At 50.7% G+C, this 20,716-nt stretch overlaps 1 protein-coding gene, 1 long non-coding RNA gene and 1 other non-coding gene across 11 annotated transcripts in view; 2 read left to right on the forward strand and 1 right to left on the reverse strand.

Annotated features, from left to right (window-relative positions):
• Positions 1-3,918: 3,918 nt before the first annotated feature.
• On the forward strand, positions 3,919-4,712 carry LOC149127224 (uncharacterized). Its single transcript, XR_016232946.1, has 2 exons — positions 3,919-4,063; positions 4,480-4,712. It is a non-coding gene; the product is annotated as an uncharacterized LOC149127224 (long non-coding RNA).
• A 1,857-nt stretch (positions 4,713-6,569) lies between these two features.
• LOC138849418 (uncharacterized) lies at positions 6,570-14,185 on the reverse strand. 3 transcript variants are annotated; one of them, XR_011388284.2, is made up of 3 exons: positions 13,578-13,923; positions 9,462-10,006; positions 6,570-6,800 (listed from the first exon to the last, which is right to left on the reverse strand). It is a non-coding gene; the product is annotated as an uncharacterized LOC138849418 (transcript). The 3 variants fall into 3 exon arrangements; XR_011388285.2 differs by lacking the exon at positions 13,578-13,923 and adding an exon at positions 13,235-13,350; XR_011388286.2 differs by lacking the exon at positions 9,462-10,006 and having other exon boundaries at positions 13,578-14,185.
• GOLGA4 (golgin A4) overlaps positions 12,661-20,716 on the forward strand; it is a 126,134-nt gene continuing 118,078 nt past the window's right edge. For 4 of the 7 annotated variants that reach the window (XR_016232945.1, XM_051858947.3, XM_051858948.3 and 1 more), the window contains exon 1: positions 12,690-13,040. Coding sequence is in view for 6 of the 7 variants with exons in the window: in XM_051858947.3 (XP_051714907.3) it covers positions 12,969-13,040 (72 nt within the window). In the remaining variant the exon portion in view is untranslated. Of the gene's footprint in view, positions 13,041-20,716 lie in introns of all 7 variants that reach the window. The other 3 variants (XM_051858951.3, XM_089331340.1, XM_089331341.1) reach the window with 2 other exon arrangements.

Here is a 20,716-nt window from a genome sequence, read left to right on the forward strand (position 1 = left end):
TATGTTGAACCATACCAAATTGCTGTTTTTAAAGTAAATCTTGAGGTCTTTCCATATGCATTGAGCTGCTTCCTTTTTTAAAAAAAAATTATTTATGTGAAAGGCAGAGTTACAGATGGGGGGAGAGCGAGAGAGAGAGAGAGAGGGACAGGGACAGGAATAGGGATAGAGGTAAATAGAGATGGGGGGGAGAGAGAGAGAGAGAGAGAGAGGGAGAAGGAATCTTCCATCGCTGTTTCACTCCCCAGTGGTCACAACAGTCAGGGCTGTGTCAGGCTGAAGCCAAGAGCTTCTTCTGGGTCTCCCACGTGTGCCCAAGGGCCCAAGTGTTGAGTCATCTGCTGCTGCTTTCCCAGGTGCATTAGAAGTGGAGCAACCAGGACTCGAACAAGAGCTGCCTCCTTTTAAAATTTTATACCTATGGCCGGCGCCACGGCTCACTAGGCTAATTCTCCGCCTAGCGGCGCCGGCACACCGGGTTCTAGTCCTGGTTGGGGCACCGGATTCTGTCCCGGTTGCCCCTCTTCCAGGCCAGCCCTCTGCTGTGGCCAGGGAGTGCAGTGGAGGATGGCCCAGGTGCTTGGGCCCTGCACCCCATGGGAGACCAGGAAAAGCACCTGGCTCCTGGCTCCTGCCAGGATCAGCGCGGTGCGCCGGCTGCAGCGGCAGCCATTGGAGGGTGAACCAACGGCAAAGGAAGACCTTTCTCTCTCTGTCTCTCTCTCTCACTGTCCACTCTGCCTGTCAAAAAAAAAAAAAAAAAAAAAAAAAAAGGAAGACCTTTCTCTCTGTCTCTCTCTCTCACTGTCCACTCTGCCTGTAAAAAAAAAAAAAAAAAAAAAAAATGAAGAAAGAGAGAGAGAGAGAGAGAGGAGAGAGGAGAGAGAAAGAGAAAGACCTTGCATTTACTGATTCACTCTCCAAATAGCCTCAAAAGTCAGGTCTGGGCCAGACCAAAGCCAGGAGCCAGGAACTACATCCTGATCTCCCACGGGGGTGGCAAGGGCCCAAGCACTTGAGCTGTGCTCTGCTGCCTTCCCAGGTGCGTGAGCAGGAAACCAGATCAGAAGCGGAGCAGTTGAGATTCAGTGCTGTTCAGATATGGGACGCCAGCGTCACGAGCAGTGGCTAAAGCTGCTGTGCCACAACACTGCCCCAAACTATTATTTTAAAATTTATGTACAGTAAAATTTTATTCTATGTTCAAATTACTTATTTATTTTCATTTTATGTAAAAAAGCACGGAGGCAAACAGAGAGAGACTGAGAGACTCAGAGATCATCTATCCACTGGTTCACTCCCCAAATGCCCGTAACAGCTGGGGCTGGGTCAGCCCAAAGCCAGGAGCTGGACTCAATCAGGGTCTCCCGCATGGAGTCAGGGTGCGAGCACTTGAGGCCTCCTCTGTTGCCCCCAGGTGTTCGTTAGCAGGAAGCTGGACTGGCACGTGCAGGCAAGACCCGCACCCAGGCACTCCAAACGGGATGCTGGCGTTGCAGGTGGCGGCTTTACCCGCTGTGCCACCGTGCCTGCCCCAGAAATCTGCAGAAGTGAAGTGAGTCCCTCCCATCACGGAGAAGAAATGGCAACAGTGGCGCTGGAACACAGCAGACTCAGTATTCCCACACAGGTGGACTCCCCACCCCCTCGCTTCTCTCCACAACACAGATGCGGTAGCCAAACGTTGGCAAGAGTGAGTTTCTTTCTTTCGGAGTCGGATAGGGAGTAGTGACTGAGTGAGGAACACCTTCTCACCTCCAGTTCATGCTAGCGAAGGACCTCGTTCCTGAAATAAGCTGTACTTCTCAGCCCAGTGCTGGGTTCCACCCGTAAGACATAGTTCCCATTAAAATTTTGAGTCATCAGCTGTGTCAACATCTCCTGGGCATATCATGGAAGCAAATATAAAGCTGCATTAAAGTCATACTGAAGGGCGTAACGACTTTTTTCCAGCGTGCGTCAGAGAACAAGAGGACGTATTACGCATGTGACATGGAGATCAGGATAAAGGGCAGAGGCCTGGGCACTTTCCCGTTCTGTCTCTGAGATCATCTGACTCTGGCAAGTCTTTCTGTCTGTCTTTGTTTTCTTGGTGTCTGTTTGCCAAACAGAGTGATAACAGCAATAATGTGGCCCCTCACTATGCCTCAGTTCACTAAGTTTTTGCCTACAATGGCAACTAAATTAAAAACAAAGATTAAAAAAAATCTCTGAAGATAAGTTACACCACGCTGAATAGCTGGCTGCATTGCAAGACGAGTCACAGCCTAAGTTTAGACTGTCATGTGGACCTGTCTTCCTCGGGAGGCTTCCAACAGTTTTAGAACTGTAATTTATGTACCTTCCTGCAAAAGTAGATATTAAAAACGTACATTCTGAAATGTTCTGGTGAAGTACTTAGACCTGTCTAGTAACACAAGTATCTTGGTCTCCAGGTCTTTCTTGCTATGACCAAAATCTCTCTCTCTCTCTCTCTCTCTCTCTCTGGGATGCTGGCACTGCAGACTGCGGGCCGTGGCTTTAACCTGCTGAGCCACAGCACCAGCCCCCTTTTTCTGGTTTCCTAAGGTACAAGCTTAGATGATTGATTTGCAATTTTTTTCTTTCCAATATAAACATGTAATGCTATATATTCCTTCTAAGCACTGCTTTAGCTACAATTCACAACTCTTGATGGGCTCTACTTCCATTTTCTTTCTTTTCTAATTCTCCTGGTACCTTGTTGTTTGGCCCATGAGTTATTGGGAAGCGAGACATTTAGTTTCTGAATATCTGGGGATTTTCTAGAATTTTTTATCGTTAACTTCTAATTTAACTCCTTTGCGGCCAGAGGATACATGAAATGTCCAGAGAGCTACATCATGAACCAGCCTGTGGTCCACCCTGGTGAAGGTTCTCTGTGTTCTCATGAAGAGTGTGTATGGGGCAGTTGCTGGGTGTAGTTGGCTTAGCAAAATCCTCTTCTCCTTAGGGACATTGTTCTCTGCTTGTCTATGAGGTACTGAAAGGATGTGTGAACACCTCCAGTCCTAACTGGGAGTTTGAAGTTTCTCCTGGGAGTTTTGGCTTCATGTATCTGGAAGCTCTGTTGGGAGATACACCTAGGATCATTTTGTTTTCTTGATGGGTGGGCGTTTTACAATCTTGACGTGTCCTCCTGTATCTTTGACTTTATTTGGCATTGATACAGTCATGGCAGCTTTCCCATGATTCCTCTTTGCCTAGTAGAGTTGATTTTGTGTGTGTGTGGCTCGGATGTGGCTTCAGGACCGACACGTTCATTGCCTTGGCTACCGCTGGGGCTGGCTCACGCCTGTCTGCATCATGCTGGGGTGAAGGAAGTCACCTTGCACAAGTTGTTACACTCTTTTCCTCTCCCCAATCCGAGTTCCAACAAATCTCCTGTAAGCCATACTCAGAGTCTGGCACAAGTAACTTGCTTTGAGATGCATGGCCTATGCTTTCCTATGCTTTTACTACTAAGCTATCTGTGTTTGCATTTCTCAGTTGCATCTCTGATAAACAATTTATGCTTGGAGCTTGCTCCCCCTCATTATGATCAATTCTACAATTGAAGTGTTCGGTCAATTTAAATGTAATGCAATTTTGATATGTTTGGATTTGAGACTACAAGCTTGCTATTTGCTTTTTATTTGTCCTATTCTTTTATTCTTTTTCTCCATTGCTGCCTTCTTTTTGATTACTGGAATATTTTTGAGAATTGCATTTTATATCTTTGATGGGACTTTAAAACTGATTTATCTTTTATTTTATTGTATTCAGTCTTTAGTGGTTATTCTATGCATGCACATTGATAAAAATGTACACCCATGGCATACCACAGTCTAACTTGAATTCATATAATATTGCTTCACATGCAATGTAAGAATCTTTTTTTAAAAAAATATTTATTTATTTAGTTGAAATGCAGAGTTACAGAGAGGCAAAGGCAGAAAGAAGAGAGCCAGGTCTTCCATCCACTGGTTCACTCCCCAAATGGCCGCAATGACTGGAGCTGGGCAATCTGAAGCCAGGAGCCAGGAGCTTCTTCCGGGTCTCCCACGTGAGTGCAGGGGTTCAAGGACTTGGGCCACCTTCCACTGCTTTCCAGGACACAGCAGAGAGCTGGATGGGAAGTGGAGCAGCCAGGACTCGAATCAGTGCCCATATGGGATGCTGGCACTGCTGGCAGTGGCTTTACCCACTACGCCACAGCACCAGCCCCACGTAAGAATCTCTTTGTATTGTACTTCTATGAACCCATTTTTTGTTCTTTGTGCTATTGTTGTCATAGATTTTATTGCTTTGTATGTTGTAAAGTCTACAATATAACATCTTTCTTTTTTTTTTCCTTTACACGTTCCGTTGGGTTTTAAAGAAATTTAAAGAGGCCAGTGCTGTGGGCCAAGCCTTTTCCTGCAGCGCTAGGATCCTATTTGGGTACCAGTTCATTTCACGGCTGCTCCTTTTCCTATCCAGCTCTCTGCTATGACCTGGGAAAGCAGTAGAAGATGGCCCAAGTCCTTGGGCCCCTGCACCTGCGTGGTGGATCCAGAAGAAGCTCTTGGCTCCAGGCTTCGACTCGGCCCATCTCCGGCTGTTGGGGCCATTTGGGAAGCGAATCAGCAGATGGAAGACCTTTCTTTGTCTCTCTCTCTGTCTGTAACTCTACCTCTCAAATAAACACATTTTTAAAAATCTTTTACAAAAAATTAAGAAAGGTGATACATTGTATTTCATGTTCACCCACGTATCACTTAGAGAACCCTTGTTTTTCTATCTGTATATCCATCCATTTCACTTCTTTTCATCCTTTATAATTTGCCAGGAACAGGTTTTCTGAACTTCTGTTGTTCTGGACCCATTTTTATTTCACCTTCATTTCGGGAGGCTATTTTCATTGGCAGTTTCTTTCGGCATTAAGAGATGTTGTTCATGACATCATCTTTTTTTGTTGTTCTGGATATACCTTTTTTCTGGTTGCTATGTAAGGTCTCCTGGATGCTGGGAAGAATAAAGTGGCATACATTCCGTTCTCAGGAGGGATGCAGGTGGACAGGTGTGCAGTGTTGAACTCCGACGTGGAACCCACCGCTGCGAGCTTGGTCCCTTTGCCATGTGGTGCTCGCATAGCCTGAGCAGCTCAGAGTAGGATAAGAGCTCAGTTAAGAAATGCTGAGTCCCCAGGACTGTCGGCTAGAGAAGAGGGCAGGCCGACCCCCACGTGGAAGGGCGGGGCTGTCCCAAAGCTCAGTGCGTGTGTGCACTGGAGAAGTTAGACACCCACGGCTGGGTACAAGAGTGCCTATGGCCAGAGACAAGGCAAGATTAAGGTCTGGGGTCAGTTCAGTTTACAGCCTATGAGTATCTAACTTCGGGATTTTTGCCTCCAACTATTGGAAAAGTTATACTTAGCATATAGTTTTTTTTTTAAGATTTATTTATTTATTTGAAAGTTACAGTTACACAGAGAGAGAAGAGGCAGAGAAAGAGAGAGAGAGAGAGAGAGAGAGAGAGAGAGAGAGAGAGGTCTTCCATCCGCTGGTTCACTCCTCAGATGGCCAAAATGGCCTGAGCTGAGCCAATCTGAAGCCAGGAGCAAGGAGCTTATTCTGGGTCTCCCATGTGGGTGCAGGGACCCAAGGACTTGGGCCATCTTCCACTGCCTTCCCAGGCCATAGCAGAGAGCTGGATCAGAAGTGGAGCAGCCGGGTCTCGACTGGCGCCCATATGGGATGCCAGCACTTCAGGCCAGGGCGTTAACCCACTGTGCCACAGCATCGGCCCCAGCATACAGTTTTAAATTTTTGTTTGTTTGTTTGTTTGTTTTGAACCTTCGATGAGAATATATATATATATATATATATACACACACACACTACCAAGTGCAGGAACACCGTGTGTGCAGTGTGTCACTGGGTGAGGGGCTGGGATCTACGCCAGACGGACGTCGACGAAGCCACACGCGGTCTTGACAGAAGTGGGGTGCGGCTGGCGACAGTCATGTCTCAGGCTTCTCGAAGCTCAGCAGCATGTTGGGGATCCCGCGGCTGATGGGGAACAGCTGTGGGGCTCCGGGCACTGCAGGGTGCCCTCCAACACCTCCAGCTCCAGCAGCATGTAGCCCATCTTCTGAGAAACGCCCCGTCGCAGGCACAGGGGGAAGCCTCGAGCCCCCCCCCCCCCACATGGAAGCTCAGGAGGTTGTGGGTGAACAGTTCTAAACTGTTACTTTTTAAAACATATTTATGGGGCTGGTGCTGTGGCTTAGTGGGCTAAGCCTCTGCCTGCGGCGCCAGCCAGCGTCCCATATGGGCACCGGTTCGATCCTCTCTGCTCCACTTCCAATCCAGCTCTCTGCTGTGGCCTGGGAAGGCAGTAGAAGATGGCCCAAGTCCTTGGGCCCCTGCACCCATGTGGGAGACCCAGAAGAAGCTCCTGGCTCCTGGCTTCGGATCGGTGCAGCTCCGGCCATTGCAGCCATCTGGGAGTGAACCAGCGGATAGATGATTTCTCTCTCTCTGCCTCTGCGTCTCTGTAACTCTGCCTTTCAAATAAATAAGTACATCTTTAAAAACAAAAAATCAGCTTTATTTTATTTGAAAGTGAAAGAAAGAGGTGGAGACAGAGATAAAGAGATCTTTCAACCATTGGTTCATTCCTTAAATGGCCTCAGTGGTCCCTGCTGGGCCAGGCCGAAGTCAGAAGCCAGGATGTCCATCTGGTCTCACTTATGGGTGCAGGGTCCAAGTACTTGGGCCGCCTTCTGCTGCTTTCCCCAGACACATTACCACCAAAACCTAGAGAGGAAATAAATGGTCATCGATATGGAAACCCTCAGTTATAATTCATACTATAAAATACAAAATAACCATTAAAGAGATTGAAGTACATGTATTAATTAGAAATTATATTCATGGCATATTTATTGAAAAAGGCAAGAAATTAAATATGCATGACCCATATTCTATAAAACAAAACTACAAATATAATTCTATACAGACGATTAAATTTACATATCTATAGGTCTTTATTAAAATGGAAAAATAGAATAAAACCTAAATTATCAATAGAGGTTATTTAGGGGAGAGGATTATATTTTGGGGAGTGGGCATTTGATGTAGTTGTTAAGATGCTGCTTGGGATGCCTGGGATCAATTCCTAGTTCTTCTTTTTTTTTAAAGATTTATTTTACGGGGCCAGCGCTGTGGTGAAGTAGGTTAATCCTCTGTCTGCAGTGCTGGCATCCCCCATGGGTGCCCGCTCTAGTCCAGGCTTCTCCTCTTCCAATCCAGCTCTCTGCTGTGGCCTGGGAAAGCAGTAAAAGGTGGCCCAAGAGCGTGGGCCCCTGCACCTTGTGGGAGACCTGGAAGAAGCTCCTGGCTTTTGGCTTCGGATTGGCCCAGTGGAAGGGAGACTTTTCTCTGTCTCTCCCTCTCACTGTCTGTAACTCTGTCAAATAAATTTTAAAATGTTTTAAAAAAAGAGATTTATTTTATTTATTTGAAAGGCACAGTTGCACAGAGAGATTGAGAGACAGAGAGAGAGAGAGAGAGAGAGAGCGCTATCTTCCAGAGATCTTCCATTTACTGGTTCATTCTCCAAATGGCTGCAACAGCTGGAGCTGGGCCAGTCCGAAGGCAGGAGCCAGAGCTTCATCTGGGTCTCCCATGTGGGTGCAGGGGCCCAAGCACTTGGGCCATCTTCCACTGTTTTCCCTGGTGCATTAGCAGAGAACTGGATCAGAAGTGGAGCAACTGGGACTCAAACTAGAGCCCATATGGGATTCCGACGCTGCAGATGGCGGCTTAACCCGCTGCACCACAGCACGGGCCCCAGCTCTGCTTCTGATTCCAACTTCTTGCTAATGTGCACCCTGGGAGGCAGCAGGTGACGGTTCAGGGACTTGGGTCCCTGATACCCAAGTGAGAATCCTAGATTGAGTTCCTGGCTCCCAACCTGACCTGGCCCAGCCCTAGCTGTTGCAAGCATTTGAGGAGTCAATCAGTGGGAGGAAGAATTTGCTTTTTCTCTCTCTCTCTCTCCCCATCCTGTCTCTCTCTTTCAAATAAAAATTAAATAAAATTTAGATTTATATGTAAAATATAAAAGATTATATTTTTGCTTTTTTACAATGAATATATACTGGTTTTGTATAGAAAGGTAAAGCTTCCGTGTGCCACATCAACAGTTGTTAAGACTGAGGTCCAGCAGAGAGCGTGGTCAAGTCCACTGGTCAGTGTGGCGGGGGGAGGGGTTGGGGGTCGTGTCCTTAGAGAATGCTGAAGAGAGAGACGAAGCATGAGGGACATTGCCTGGGACCGACAAGGAAGCTGCAGGACGGGGCAAGATACAGAGGCATGGAGGACAACGAACACTCTTCTGTGCTCACAAGAGTGTGAAAACCCCTACGTGTAACCTGAGTTCCGCGGACTCGGAACAGGAAAGGCAAGGAGGTACACAGAATGAGGACACGCGAGGGGAGCACGGGACAATCTGACATCTCTGGGGCTGTGAAGTGTGCGGAGTGGGGAGAACACGGGGGAGGGTGAGCAGGAGCCAGGCTGTGAGGGAGCCCACACCCATCCTGCAGGCCAGCGGCAGCAGCCAGTTACCAGAGCTGGGAAGGAGTATTTCAGGGTAAGACACAGGCCTTGGGGATTCTGGACGCAGGTGATGAAAGAGAGTGGGGTACCTTGACTGACTTCCAAACTTTTAAGAGTTTTATTTAGAGAGAGGGAGATACACACACACAGAGAGACAGAGAGATTGGTTCATTCCAGAGATAGCTGCAACAGCCAGGCCCGGGCCAGCTGAAGCCAGGAGCCAGGAACGTCTCCGACATGGGTGCAGGGGCATAACCACTTGGGCCATCTTCCACTGCTCTCCCAGGCCATTAGCAGGGAGCCAGGTCGGAGTGGAGCAGCTGGGACACAAACTGGCACCCATATGGGATGCTGGTATCACAGTGGCAGCTTTACCTGCTACGCCAGAATGCGGGCCCCACCTTGCACACTTTTTACCTGGGTAACCAGGTAGATGGAGATGCTACAAGCTAAGGCAGAAACACACAGATGGAAAACTAGGCTTATTAAGAGAAGCAAGAGGGCAGGAGGAAACCCAGGAGGGGCGTGACGGTGGAGTGCCGTGGTGGGGGATTTCGGTTTGGACATGCTGCATTGCGGTGCCTATGGGTCATCAGGGGAAGCTGTCCAGCGGACAGGTGTGTATGTGCTAAGACTCCTTCTGTAGAAAGGCAGTGCAGGGCCTGCCCGAACACTGGCTGAGTCACAGAACAGCCACGGTCCTTACCTTCCCAGATCTGAGAGCCTAGAGGAGACGCCAGTCAGGCTCTCAGGGAGAGGACCAGGCTAGAGCGCTCAACGTACACAGGGAGTGTTTCTAGTCAGAAGCCCTTGAGATTCCTAGAATTCACAAATACCATCGACTATGGGCTGTACCTGTTAGGTATATCATCTCATCGAAACTTCACACGAATCCCACGAAGCATAAGGTGTCACAGATTCAGATAATGAAATGCAGAGAGCTGGCCTGTAAATCAGAATCTCGGAACACGGTGCTGCACTTCTGTGGTTTGCACGTATGAAGATTCTTGATGAGGGCTAAGAAAGTGCGATCTGTGGTGATGCAAAGGGCTGATACAGCATTTGTGGTCAGAAAGGAGGAAACCAGAATTCAAGGTTTCATCTGCATATGGTGATTTTGGCTAGCAGCCTTTTTTTTCCATCAACTTTTTTTTAATTTTGCTTAAAAACTGTCTTTTTTTCCATTTTAATTTTTTAAAAATTTATTTGAGAGGTAGAGTTATAGACAGTGAGAGAGACAAGGTCTTCCTTCCGTTGGTTCACTCCCCAAATGGCTGCTATGGCTAGTGCTGAGCTGATCCGAAGCCAGGAGCCAGGTGCTTCTCTTTGGTCTCCCATGAGAGTGCAGGGCCCAAGCACCTGGGCCATCTTCCACTGCACTCCCGGGCCACAGCAGAGAGCTGGAATGGAAGAGGAGCAACTCAGACTAGAACTGGTGCCCATATGGGATGCTGGCGCCGCAGGCAGAGGATTAACCAAGTGAGCCATGGCACCGGCCCCTTTCCATTTTAATTTGAAAGGCAGAGAGACGGGGGAGAGAGAGGAGAGATATTCCATCTGCTGGTTCATTCCCCAAATGCTTATAACAGCTCAGGCCGGGCCAGGCTGAAGCCAGGAGCCAGGAAGTCTACCCTGGAGAGCGGCAGGAACACAAGTGCCGAGTTACCACCTCTGCCTGTCAGGTTGTGCATCAGCAGGAAGCCAGATCGGAAGCAGAGTGGTGGGGACTTGAACCTGCCACTCTGACATGGGATGTGGGTGTCCCAAGTAGTGACTTCAGGCACTGTGCAGATGCCAACCGTTGATATACCTGGAAAGGAACGTGATAATATAGGTAATGCTGTTTTCTGAAGCATAGTCCTAGTGACTGTGTTATTCTGAAAACTTCCTGAAACATGGAGGTGGTGTCTATAATCGGAAGGGGCAGAAGAATAGCAATAATTAGGGTTGTCCTGTAATTACGAGGACTGCTTCTTTGTGTTGAAATATGTGGGTACGTTTCAGGGCGAATGAAGCTTTGGCCGTGATACTGGGTGCCAGCCCATTTGCAGTGTCCTGCTCTGCAGAAAGGTATGCCAGTCCATGGGCAGCCACTGGGAGTTGAGTTCAGATCACCATCATGGAAGACAGGCACGGCAGGGTGCTCTGGCTGTTACTGCAGCACTCTGGGAAGTGGGGTAATGTCAGAGCCCTAGGGAGGGCATCTACACCCATGCTGGCAGCACCCAGAGTGGCTGAAGACGTGGGAGAGCTCCAGGGAAGAGCAGATAGGGGTGAAGCCCTCCATCACGTTTAGGATTTCACTGAAACGTGAGGCTTCCTCACAGCCCCCGTCTGCTTCATTTCTCTGCAAGTTAATATCTCATTGTTCTTAAATAAACCTGTAAGGTACTCTTAATGTTTGCAATCTACCAAGGCTCTCTCTTATCTCACATAATTGAACCTCTTCTGATTTAAAAAAAAAACACCACTTTTCTTTTTAAATTTTATTTGAAAGGTAGAGAAACAGAGAGAAGGACAAAGAAAGAGAAATCTTTCATCTGCTGGTTCACTTCCCAGATCCCACAGCCAGGGCTAGGCCAGGCTGAAGGCAGGAGCCTGGAGCTCACACGGGTGGCAGGGACCCAGGTACTTGAGCCATCACCTGCTACGTTTCAGGGTTTGCATGAGCAGGAAGCTGGAGTTGGAATCAGAAGGAAGACTTGAACCCAGGCAAACCAAAATGGGATGCAGGCACCCTAAGAAGCAACTTAACCACTGTGCCAAACACCAGCCCCCCTTTAACATTTGTATTTACTTGACAGGAAGAGACTGACAGAGCTCCTATCTGCTGGTTCACTCCCCAAATGCCAGCAATGCCCAGGACTGCGTGAAGGCCAAAGCTGGGGGCTGGGGCTGACCCCAGGTCCCTGACACGAGACAGGAACCCAACTGCTTGAGACATCGCTGCTGCCTCCCGGGATCTCCACCAGCAGGAAGGAGCCACGTCAGCACTGACCCCCGCATTCAACGTGGGCCAAACAACTGCCCTCCTCTGCCCCCGACTCCAGATCTTCGTCTACGTGGTAACTCAACTCTCGCATCCACTTATTACTAACTAAAGTCTGTGTTGATGGGGTCTGTGCGCGCGTGTGTCTACACACGCGGATAAACATAAAACTGCGTCTGATGTTCAGGGTGACCGTGGAAGTGAGGCTGCGTATGGGGCACTGGCGCTGGCAGCAGCCTTCAGGCCTGTGGAGGGAGCTTCACCTCTGGGAGCTAAGCACGCCTGACGCTGACCGCTGACCACGCGGGCGTTGGCTGGGCGCTGACAGCCTTGGGCCAAGCGTGCGCCGGCCCTGCAGGCCCTGTTCCGGCGCGGATGCGCCGAGGACGCAGGCCGTGACCGAAGAGAGCTGTTCGCTCCGCTTCCTGCCCTCAGGACACTTGCTAGAAGGCGCAGCCCGCGTGCGTGCAGAGGTGCACCGCAGGCGGCGGACGTGGAAGCGGTCCAGACCCAGGGCGTGCACGCGTGGCGCACACAGACACTGCCGTCTCCGGGGGCTGCCGCCGTCAGGGCTACCTCTGCGCCCCGGCAGTCAGCACCCCTCACAGCACCCCGTCTCGTCTTGCTTTTCTCCAAATCCTAAGTCGCGTGCGGACGGCGACCTAGCCCGGTCCGAGGGAGGCACAGCCCGCGCCCACGTGTGCAAGCCCACTCGTCACGCTCACGACCCACAAAGAGGCTCTGCGCGTTCTTTCCACAGCCCCAGGGGCCCGGCCCTTAGAACAGGGGGAACGGGTTCGGGAACGCATCCGAAAACACACGATTTCAGTGAGGCGACGGATGGAGGCGGGGATCCAAACGACTGCGGCGGCAGCCATCCGGGCCCGGGCCCGGGGAAGGCAGGAGGGTCCCGCCGGGGACCCGCGTGCCCCGCGCCCTCCCTGGACACGCGCACTCGCGGGCAGGTCTCCGGCTCCCCCGCGGCCCGGCCCCAGCACGCATGCGCGGGCGCCGCCATCTGCCTTGTCCCCTGCAGCCCTCCGTAGGGCTTCCCCGGCGAGCTCCACGTCGGCCGCGCAGGCGCTCTGGGCACACCGTTCACCTGCTGCCGTTGTCGCCGCCGCCGCCGGGGCTGGATGGGGGGCCGAGGCCAGCCAGTGGCACCCGGAAGAAGGAGACGCGGCGGCGGCGACGCCGACACCCGCGGGACGAGCGCCCCGACCCGCCCGCGAGCTCGAGGAGGCGGCGGCCAGGCCCGGCCCCCGCGGTCGCTGGAGTAGGGAGAAGCCGCCGCCGCCGCCGCCGCCGCCGGGACGCCGCGGGCTGCTGTCCCCTCAGGTCTCGTCTGCACACTCAGGACCCCGGGCTGCGCCATGTTCAAGAAACTGAAGCAAAAGATCAGCGAGGAGCAACAGCAGCTGCAGCAGGCGCTGGCTCCTGCTCAGGTACAAGGCCGCCGCTCTCGTCCCCGCTTCGCGACGCCCCTGACGCCGGCCCGGGGCGCCGCTCCGAGACCTCTGACCTCTAACCCCGGCCTGAGGAGGTGCCCCGTGACCCCTGACCCGGGCTGCCCCCAGCCCCCAGACTCCGTCCCCGAGTGGGTGGGCAGATCGTGGCCGGAGCCCTCGTGACCTCTGACCTCTGTCCCCGGCGTCCTGACCCCTGTGGGACTCGTCGCAGTCGTCCCAGGACGCAGCCCTGCGGGGTGAGGGCGGGCGGGAGGCCCGAGGAAGCCCCTCGGCGGCCCGGGCGCCGGCGGGAGCGGTGGCACCGTGCCCGGCCTGCCCGGCCTGCCCGGCCTGCCCGGCGCGCCCGCGGCCGTCACGAGTCCGGCGCTGGGCGGGCGGCCCGGGGCCTGTGCGCGCCCTGCCCCTGCCCCTGCCCCTGCCCCTGCCCCTGCCCCGGCGTGGCCGCGGGCGCGCTTTCCAGGCGCAGGGGTGTGTGCGCGGGGCTCGGCCCCTGCCGACCTTTCTGCGGCTCACCTCGGCCTGTGGGTCTCTCTCGCCTCTGCCTCCGGTTCCCGAAGTAATCATCATAATCAGCAGCCTCGACTGCTGCCCCGGCCAGTGCCGAGACCGTGCGTGCAGGTGGCTCTGCAGAGGACGGGGCCCTGCCAGCTGGTCTGCCCGCTCGGTGTAGCGGTGGCTGGCGGCTGACTTCCCGGCCGTCGCCGGCGTCCGTCCTCACTGCGCAGCGCTGGGACTTAGAAGTGGGAGCAAGCGGGCACGCGGGCACGCGGGCATGGCGGCGAACGCGAGCCCCGAGGTTGGCAACGCGCAGCCTCCTTACGTGAGTGGTGACCCGGGCTCTCGGAGTTGTCCTGAGATCACGGTGCATTGTAGACCTGGCTGCGCGGGGTGTTTCCTTTCAGTGTTGTGGTTGGCTAAAAGCTAGCCGGGCCGGCGCCGCGGCTCACTAGGCTAATCCTCCGCCTTGCGGCGCCGGCACACCGGGTTCTAGTCCTGGTCGGGGCGCCGGATTCTGTCCCGGTTGCTCCTCTTCCAGGCCAGCTCTCTGCTGTGGCCAGGGAGTGCAGTGGAGGATGGCCCAGGTGCTTGGGCCCTGCACCCCATGGGAGACCAGGAGAAGCACCTGGCTCCTGCCATCGGATTGGCACAGTGCCGGCCAGAGTGGCCATTTGGGGAGTGAACCAATGGAAGGAAGACCTTTCTCTTTGTCTCTCTCTCTAACACTGCCTGTCAAAAAAAAAAAAAAAGGACATAAGTGCTAGTGGGATATTGAGTATGCTACTTTTCATTTGTGGTGTTTAGTTTCTCTATGAAAATAGTTCTGTGTGAACAAAGACGTTGCTGTGAGAACTAGCAGTAGTAAAAGCTGGTGACCGGCAGGTGGTGCAGCTGAAAGCTGCTGCGAGATGGTGCCTCTGAATCCAGTAAAATCACTCTTGTGAACCACTTGTAAAACAGTTCTCTGGGGTAAAGTGTGCATTTATCCAGAACTGAAAGTAAATTGACCGTGTTCAACTACTGATGGAAACTCAGTTCTCTTCTGGTTCCATGCCCCGTGCTTTCCCAGGGGCATCAGCAGGGAGCTGGATGGGAAGTGGAGCAGCCGGGATGCAACCTGGCGCCCGTGTGGGGTGCTGGCCCTGCAGGTGCAGCTTAACCTGCTGTGCCACAGCGCTGCCTCCTTGTTTCTTTTTTAATTAAAGACTGTTTTAGGGGCTGGTTTGGTGGCACAGCAGGTTAACCTGCTGCTTGCAACACTAGCATTCCATACTGGAATGCTAGTTCTGATCCAGCGCCCTGCTAATGTGCCTGCCTGGGAAAGCAGTGGAAGAGTGCCCAAGTCCTTGGGCCCCTGCCACCCATGTGGGAGACCCACATGTAGTTCCAGGCTTCGGGCTGGGCCTGTTCTGGCCATTGTGGCCATTTGGGGGTGAACCAGCATATAGAAAATCTGTCATTCTCTCCCTTGCTCTCTGTCACTCTGCCTTTCAAATAAGGAAATCTAAAACAAAACAAAAACCCTGACACAGAAGAATTCTACAATTAAATAGGAAGGGGTCTTCAAAAAGTTATTGGAAAATGGGAATTTTCCATGTGAATTTCAAAATCTTTGCACCAAAATGACTTGTATTAATGTGTTGCCGTGTCGGAGGAGGATCAGGTTTGAGGCACTCAGAGGATGAGACCTCAGCTTGCAGGGTCCCTATCAGGGCTGCGTGAATCCTGCTTGGCTACAAGCATGGTGCAGTCGTTAATGCTTCATCAGAACTTTGTGGGGACAGCTCCCCAAATAAATCAGCAGTTACAGATGGATGGCTCACTCTGAGAAGGGACAGACGATGCTGAAGATGAAGCCTGCAGCCTCAGTTTGAGGAAAAAATTAATCATGCTGTAAGTGAAGAGCACTAATGATGAATAGCAGAAGTAGTAGCCTGTACCATGGCATCTCAATTGGTTCAGCTTTCACAGTTCCGACTGGAAAGTTAAAGTTGAGCAGACTTGCTGCTTGATGGGGGCCAGGAGCAGAGCATTTCTTTAGATGATTGTGGCAGGTGAGATGTGGCTTTACCATCCCACCCAGACGACAGCAAGACAGCGCAGTCAAAGCAAGAGCTGCTCAGGGCGGAGGTGTTGTAGTCTAAGCAGAACCAGACTGGTCAAGAGCCAAGGTCTGGCGGCAGAGTTTTGTTATTGCTTAAGGCATTTTGTGTGCGGACTTTCTGAAGGACCAAAGAGTGATAGCATTAGCATATTAGGGGAGTGTTCTGAGAACATTAGTTAAAGTTTTAGCAAAAGAAAGCTTCAGTAGAAGGTTCACATTTCTCATCAAATAAGGGCAAATTTGGGAAAGCTTTTATGGGAAATAATTAGCCATCCACCATAAAGTCCTGGTCAGTTCCTTTTGACTTTATTTTGTTCCCTAATTTTAAAAGAAAATCTCCAAGTGACACCCATTTGTCTCCAGTTAATAGTATGGAACAGACTGCATGGATGTGGTTACATTTCCAGGACCCCCAGTTACGTGGAGGGTCCTTGCTGCCATCATTGCTTACAGAAGTATCTTGAGCTTGATGGAGCTTATGTTGAGAACTGAAGTTTACTTTTTTTTTTTTTTTGACTGGCAGAGTTAGACAGTGAGAGAGAGACAGAGAGAAAGGTCTTCCTTCCGTTGGTTCACCCCCCAAATGCTGCTATGGCTGGCGCTGCGCCGATCCGAAGCCAGGAGCCAGATGCTTCCTCCTGGTCTCCCTTGCAGGTGCAGGGCCCAAGGACTTGGGCCATCCTCCACTGCCCTCTTGGGCCACAGCAGAATGCTGGACTGGAAGAGGAGCAACCTGGACAGAACCGGCGCCCCTGAAGTTTACATTTTTTATTTTTACCTTTTAAGAAAAATATTTTTGCCGGCGCCACGGCTCAATAGGCTAATCCTTCGCTGGCACACCAGCTCCTGGCTTCAGATCAGTGCAATGTGCCGGCCGCAGCACGCTGGCCGCAGTGGCCACTGGGGGGTGAACCAATGGAAAAGGAAGACCTTTCTCTCTGTCTCTCTCTCTCACTGTCCACTCTGCCTGTCAAAAAAAAAAAAAGAAAAAAAGAAAAATATTTTCACTTTCCATTTGAAAGGCAGAGAGTGAGTGAATTCTATCTGTTGGTTCACTCCTCAAATACCTATAGTAGACAAGGGGGGAGCAGGCTGAAGTTAGGAGCCACCATTGCTCACAGGTGCACAGTAACAGGAAACGAATCAGAAACGGGAGCCAGGACTTGACTGGGCACTCTGATGCAACATGTGGGTGTCCCAAGCAGCATCTTAAACACTGAGCTGAACCTCTGCCCCATTTCTCCAATCACACTTTTCCTAAATTTTTTGAAATCCCATCATATGTATGATGCACCATGTGAGGTTTGGTACACATATACATTGTGTAGTGTTTAAAAATCACGGTAAATGTAGATACTTAAACCTTAATTCCTCCTTTTTTTTTTTTTTTGACAGGCAGAGTGGACAGTGAGAGAGAGAGAGACAGAGAAAGGTCTTCCTTTGCCGTTGGTTCACCCTCCAATGGCCGCCGCGGCTGGCGCGCTGAGGTCAGCGCACCACGCTGATCCGATGGCAGGAGCCAGGTGATTCTCCTGGTCTCCCATGGGGTGCAGGGCCCAAGCACCTGGGCCATCCTCCACTGCCTTCCCGGGCCGCAACAGAGAGCTGGCCTGGAAGAGGGGCAACCGGGACAGAATCCGGCGCCCCGACTGGGACTAGAACCCGGTGTGCTGGCGCCGCAAGGCAGAGGATTAGCCTAGTGAGCCGCGGCGCTGGCCCCTTAATTCCTTTATGGTGAACACATTCAAAATTCCTTCTAGCTTATCATTTTAATTTTATTCATTCATTTGAAAGATAGATCTTCCATCTGCTGATTCACTAAATGCTCACAACAGCTGGGCCTGGCCAGGCTAAAACTAGGAGCCTGGAAATTTATCCAGATCTGCCACATGGATGGCAGGTACCCAAGTTCTTCGCCCATCACCTACTGCCTCACAGGCTTCATGCTATAGCGGGAAGCTAGAAGCAGAAACGGAACTGGAACTCAAACCCAGGCATTCTGATACAGGATGTCGGTATCCGGAGCAGCATCTGAACCTCTGTGCCAAATGTGTACAATATAGGGTATGTTATAGTATAATCGTATCATATGGTGCATTATCCATAGTCACTCTACTGTGTAACACAATTCCTGAATTTCTTTTTGCACAACCTTTTTTTTTAAAAAAAAAAAACATTTATTTATTTATTTGTTAGGCAGAGAGAGAGAGAGAGAGAGAGGTCTTTCATCCACTGGTTCACTCCCCATGTGGCTGCAATGGCCAGAGCTGTGCTGATTTGAAGCCAGGAGCCAGGAGCTTCTTCCAGTTCTTTATTGTGTGTACAGGGGCCCAAGCATTTGGGCCGTCCTCTATTGCTTTCCCAGGCCATAGCAGAGAGCTGGATTTGAAGTGGAACAGCCGGGACTCAAACCAGCGCCCACATGGGATGCCAGCAGTGCAGGCGGCAGCTTTACCTGCCATACCACCGTGCCAACCCCTTCTGAATTTTTTTCCTACGTAACCATACCTCAGTGTCACTACACCTGGTATAACCACTGGACTGTGCTTGTTGCTTTGTTTTAGTTTTCAGCTTGTGTTTGTTTCATAGAAAGTATAACTTCTTAAAACTCTGAGAAGATAAGCTTTATATATACATGTATATTAAGTTCTGTTTCTTGATTTATCTGATTTTCAGGGTTTCTCTCTATTTTTTTAAAGGTTGATTTATTTGAAAGGCAGAGTTAGAAGTAGAGATGGAAAGATCTTCCATCCGCTAGTTCACTCCCCAAGTGGCTGCAATGGCTGGGGCTGGTCGAGGCCAAAGCCAGGAGCCAGAAGCTTCTTCCTGGTCTCCCACATGGGTGCAGCACTTGGGCCATCCTCCGCTGCTTTCCCAGGCGCGTTTGTAGGGAGCTGGATCAGAAGTGGAGCAGCCGGGCTAAAACATTGGTGAATTCTCAGCAATTACATGTTCTGTATGTAGGCATTCAGCTTGATGAGCACAGCCGTCTTACCCCTGAGGTCACCCTGCAGGCCATCCCAAAACCTATGAGGTAATAAAGTCCTTAAGGTACCCTGCCCTCTTACTTGGCACTTTGAATGTCTCTCATGAATGTTCATATCTCCTGAGACAGTGAGGGTTCATTCCGAGTAGCCATGAGCCATGCTGCGTGGTGCGGAGGTCCGTGTGTTTCATGGTTACCTGTGACTCACTTCTGTCCTTAAGCTTCCCCAGGAAATCACACTTTGTGTAATCCTGGGTTTGTCCACCTCTTCCTGGAGTCTCTCATACCTCTGTCTTGCTCGTTCTCATACACTGGGTATTACTGGAACACCTTAGTAAAGATGCTATCTAATTTTCCTATCTTCCTTTATAGAAACATTCAGTTGAGTTGACATGCACTGTATGTACATGAACTGTGGAGGGTATCAGTCTACTTCTTGCACATTATTGGCTGTTGGATGAGAGTTAGGGTGAAAAATAGGTCATCTTTCTTTTCTTTAAAGATTTATTTATTTGCTTGAAAGGCAGTTACAGAGATGCAGAGGTAGAGAGAGAGAGAGATCTTCCATCCACTGGTTCACTCCCCAGATGGCTGCAATGGCTTGGAGCTGCACTGATCTGAAGCCAGGAGCTTCTTCTGGTCACCCATGTGGGAGCAGGGGCCCAAGGACTTGGGCCATCTTCCACTGCTTTCCCAGGCCATAACAGAGAGCTGGTTTGGAAGTGGAGCAGTTGGGACATGAACCGTCGCCCATATGGATGCTGGCACTGCAAGCGGTGGCTTTATCTGCTATGCCACAGCACCAGCCCCTAGATCACCTTTTAATCTAAGTATGATGCCTTTAAATTTCCCTGAGTATCTTGTACTGAGCACGTTAGATAGTCATGATGTTTTAAAAATTTTGAACTAGAGTTCAGAGCTTTTTTTTTTTTTTTTTTTTTTTTTTTTTTAAATTAAGATTTATTTATGTGGCCAGCGCGGTGGTAGTGGGTAAAGCTGCCACCTGCAGTGCCGGCATCCCATATGGATGCCAGTTCGAGACCTGGCTGCTCCACTTCCCATCCAGCTCTCTGCTGTGGCCTGGGAAACAGTGGAGGATGGCCCAGCTGCTTGGGCCCCTGCACCCACATGGGGGACCCAGAAGAAGCTCCCGGCTCCTGCTCTTGCTATCATTTGGGGAGTGAACCAGCAGATGGAAACACTTGCCTGTGCTCACTCTCACTCTCTCTGCCTCTGCCTCTCTGTAACTCTGTCTTCCAAATAAATAAGTAAATCTTGAAAAAAGATACTTATTTACCTATTTGGCAGTCAGAGTTATACAGAGGAAGAGGCTTCCATCTGCTGGTTCACTCCCTAAGTGGACGCACGGCTTGGAGTGAGCCAGGCCGCAGCCAGGAGTCAGGACTTCTTCCAGGTCTCCCACGAAGGTGCAGAGACGCAAGCACTTGGGCCATCTTCTGCTTCTTTCCCAGGTGTGTGAGCAGGGAGCTGGACTGGAGGCGGAGCAGGTCTTGAACTGGCGCCCATAAGGGATGCCAACATTGGAAAAGGTGGCTTTACCCACTATGCCACAATGCCAGCCCAGATAGTCAAGATTTTTTACTTAAAAATTAAAACAAAATGTTGCTTTATTTCTATCAAAGAGTATGTTACATTGTTCTAAGGGCCAAGAACTACTAAAAGGACTTTTAAACTGTGTTTGCCATTGGCAGTGCTGCTGTGGGGAGGTCTGGGCCATTCTTCCTTTTCAAAGAGTTTAGGGCCCTTCCTTTCTGTCTTGTCTGAAACTTTGTGACATTTATGCCTCAGTATGGATTTCTTTGCGCAGTGGTGGGAACTCTGTGGGCGCAGCAAGGAGGGAGATGTCTGTGCTTCGATCCATGGAGACTTGTAACGATCACTTCTTTGACAGTTCCTCTCCTCTGTTCTCTTCCCTCCTGGAACTCCATGAGTTGGCTTCTGCACCTTATAGATCGATGGTCTATTTTTTACTCTATCGTCTATGTATGTTTTTGTCCCACTTCTGAGAGGTGTTTTTCAGTTTATCTAATTTTCAACTGGATT

Source organism: Oryctolagus cuniculus, chromosome 4 (assembly GCF_051225735.1).
Source record: "Oryctolagus cuniculus isolate XC-2025 breed Fujian yellow rabbit chromosome 4, ASM5122573v1, whole genome shotgun sequence".
NCBI lineage: Eukaryota > Metazoa > Chordata > Mammalia > Lagomorpha > Leporidae > Oryctolagus > Oryctolagus cuniculus.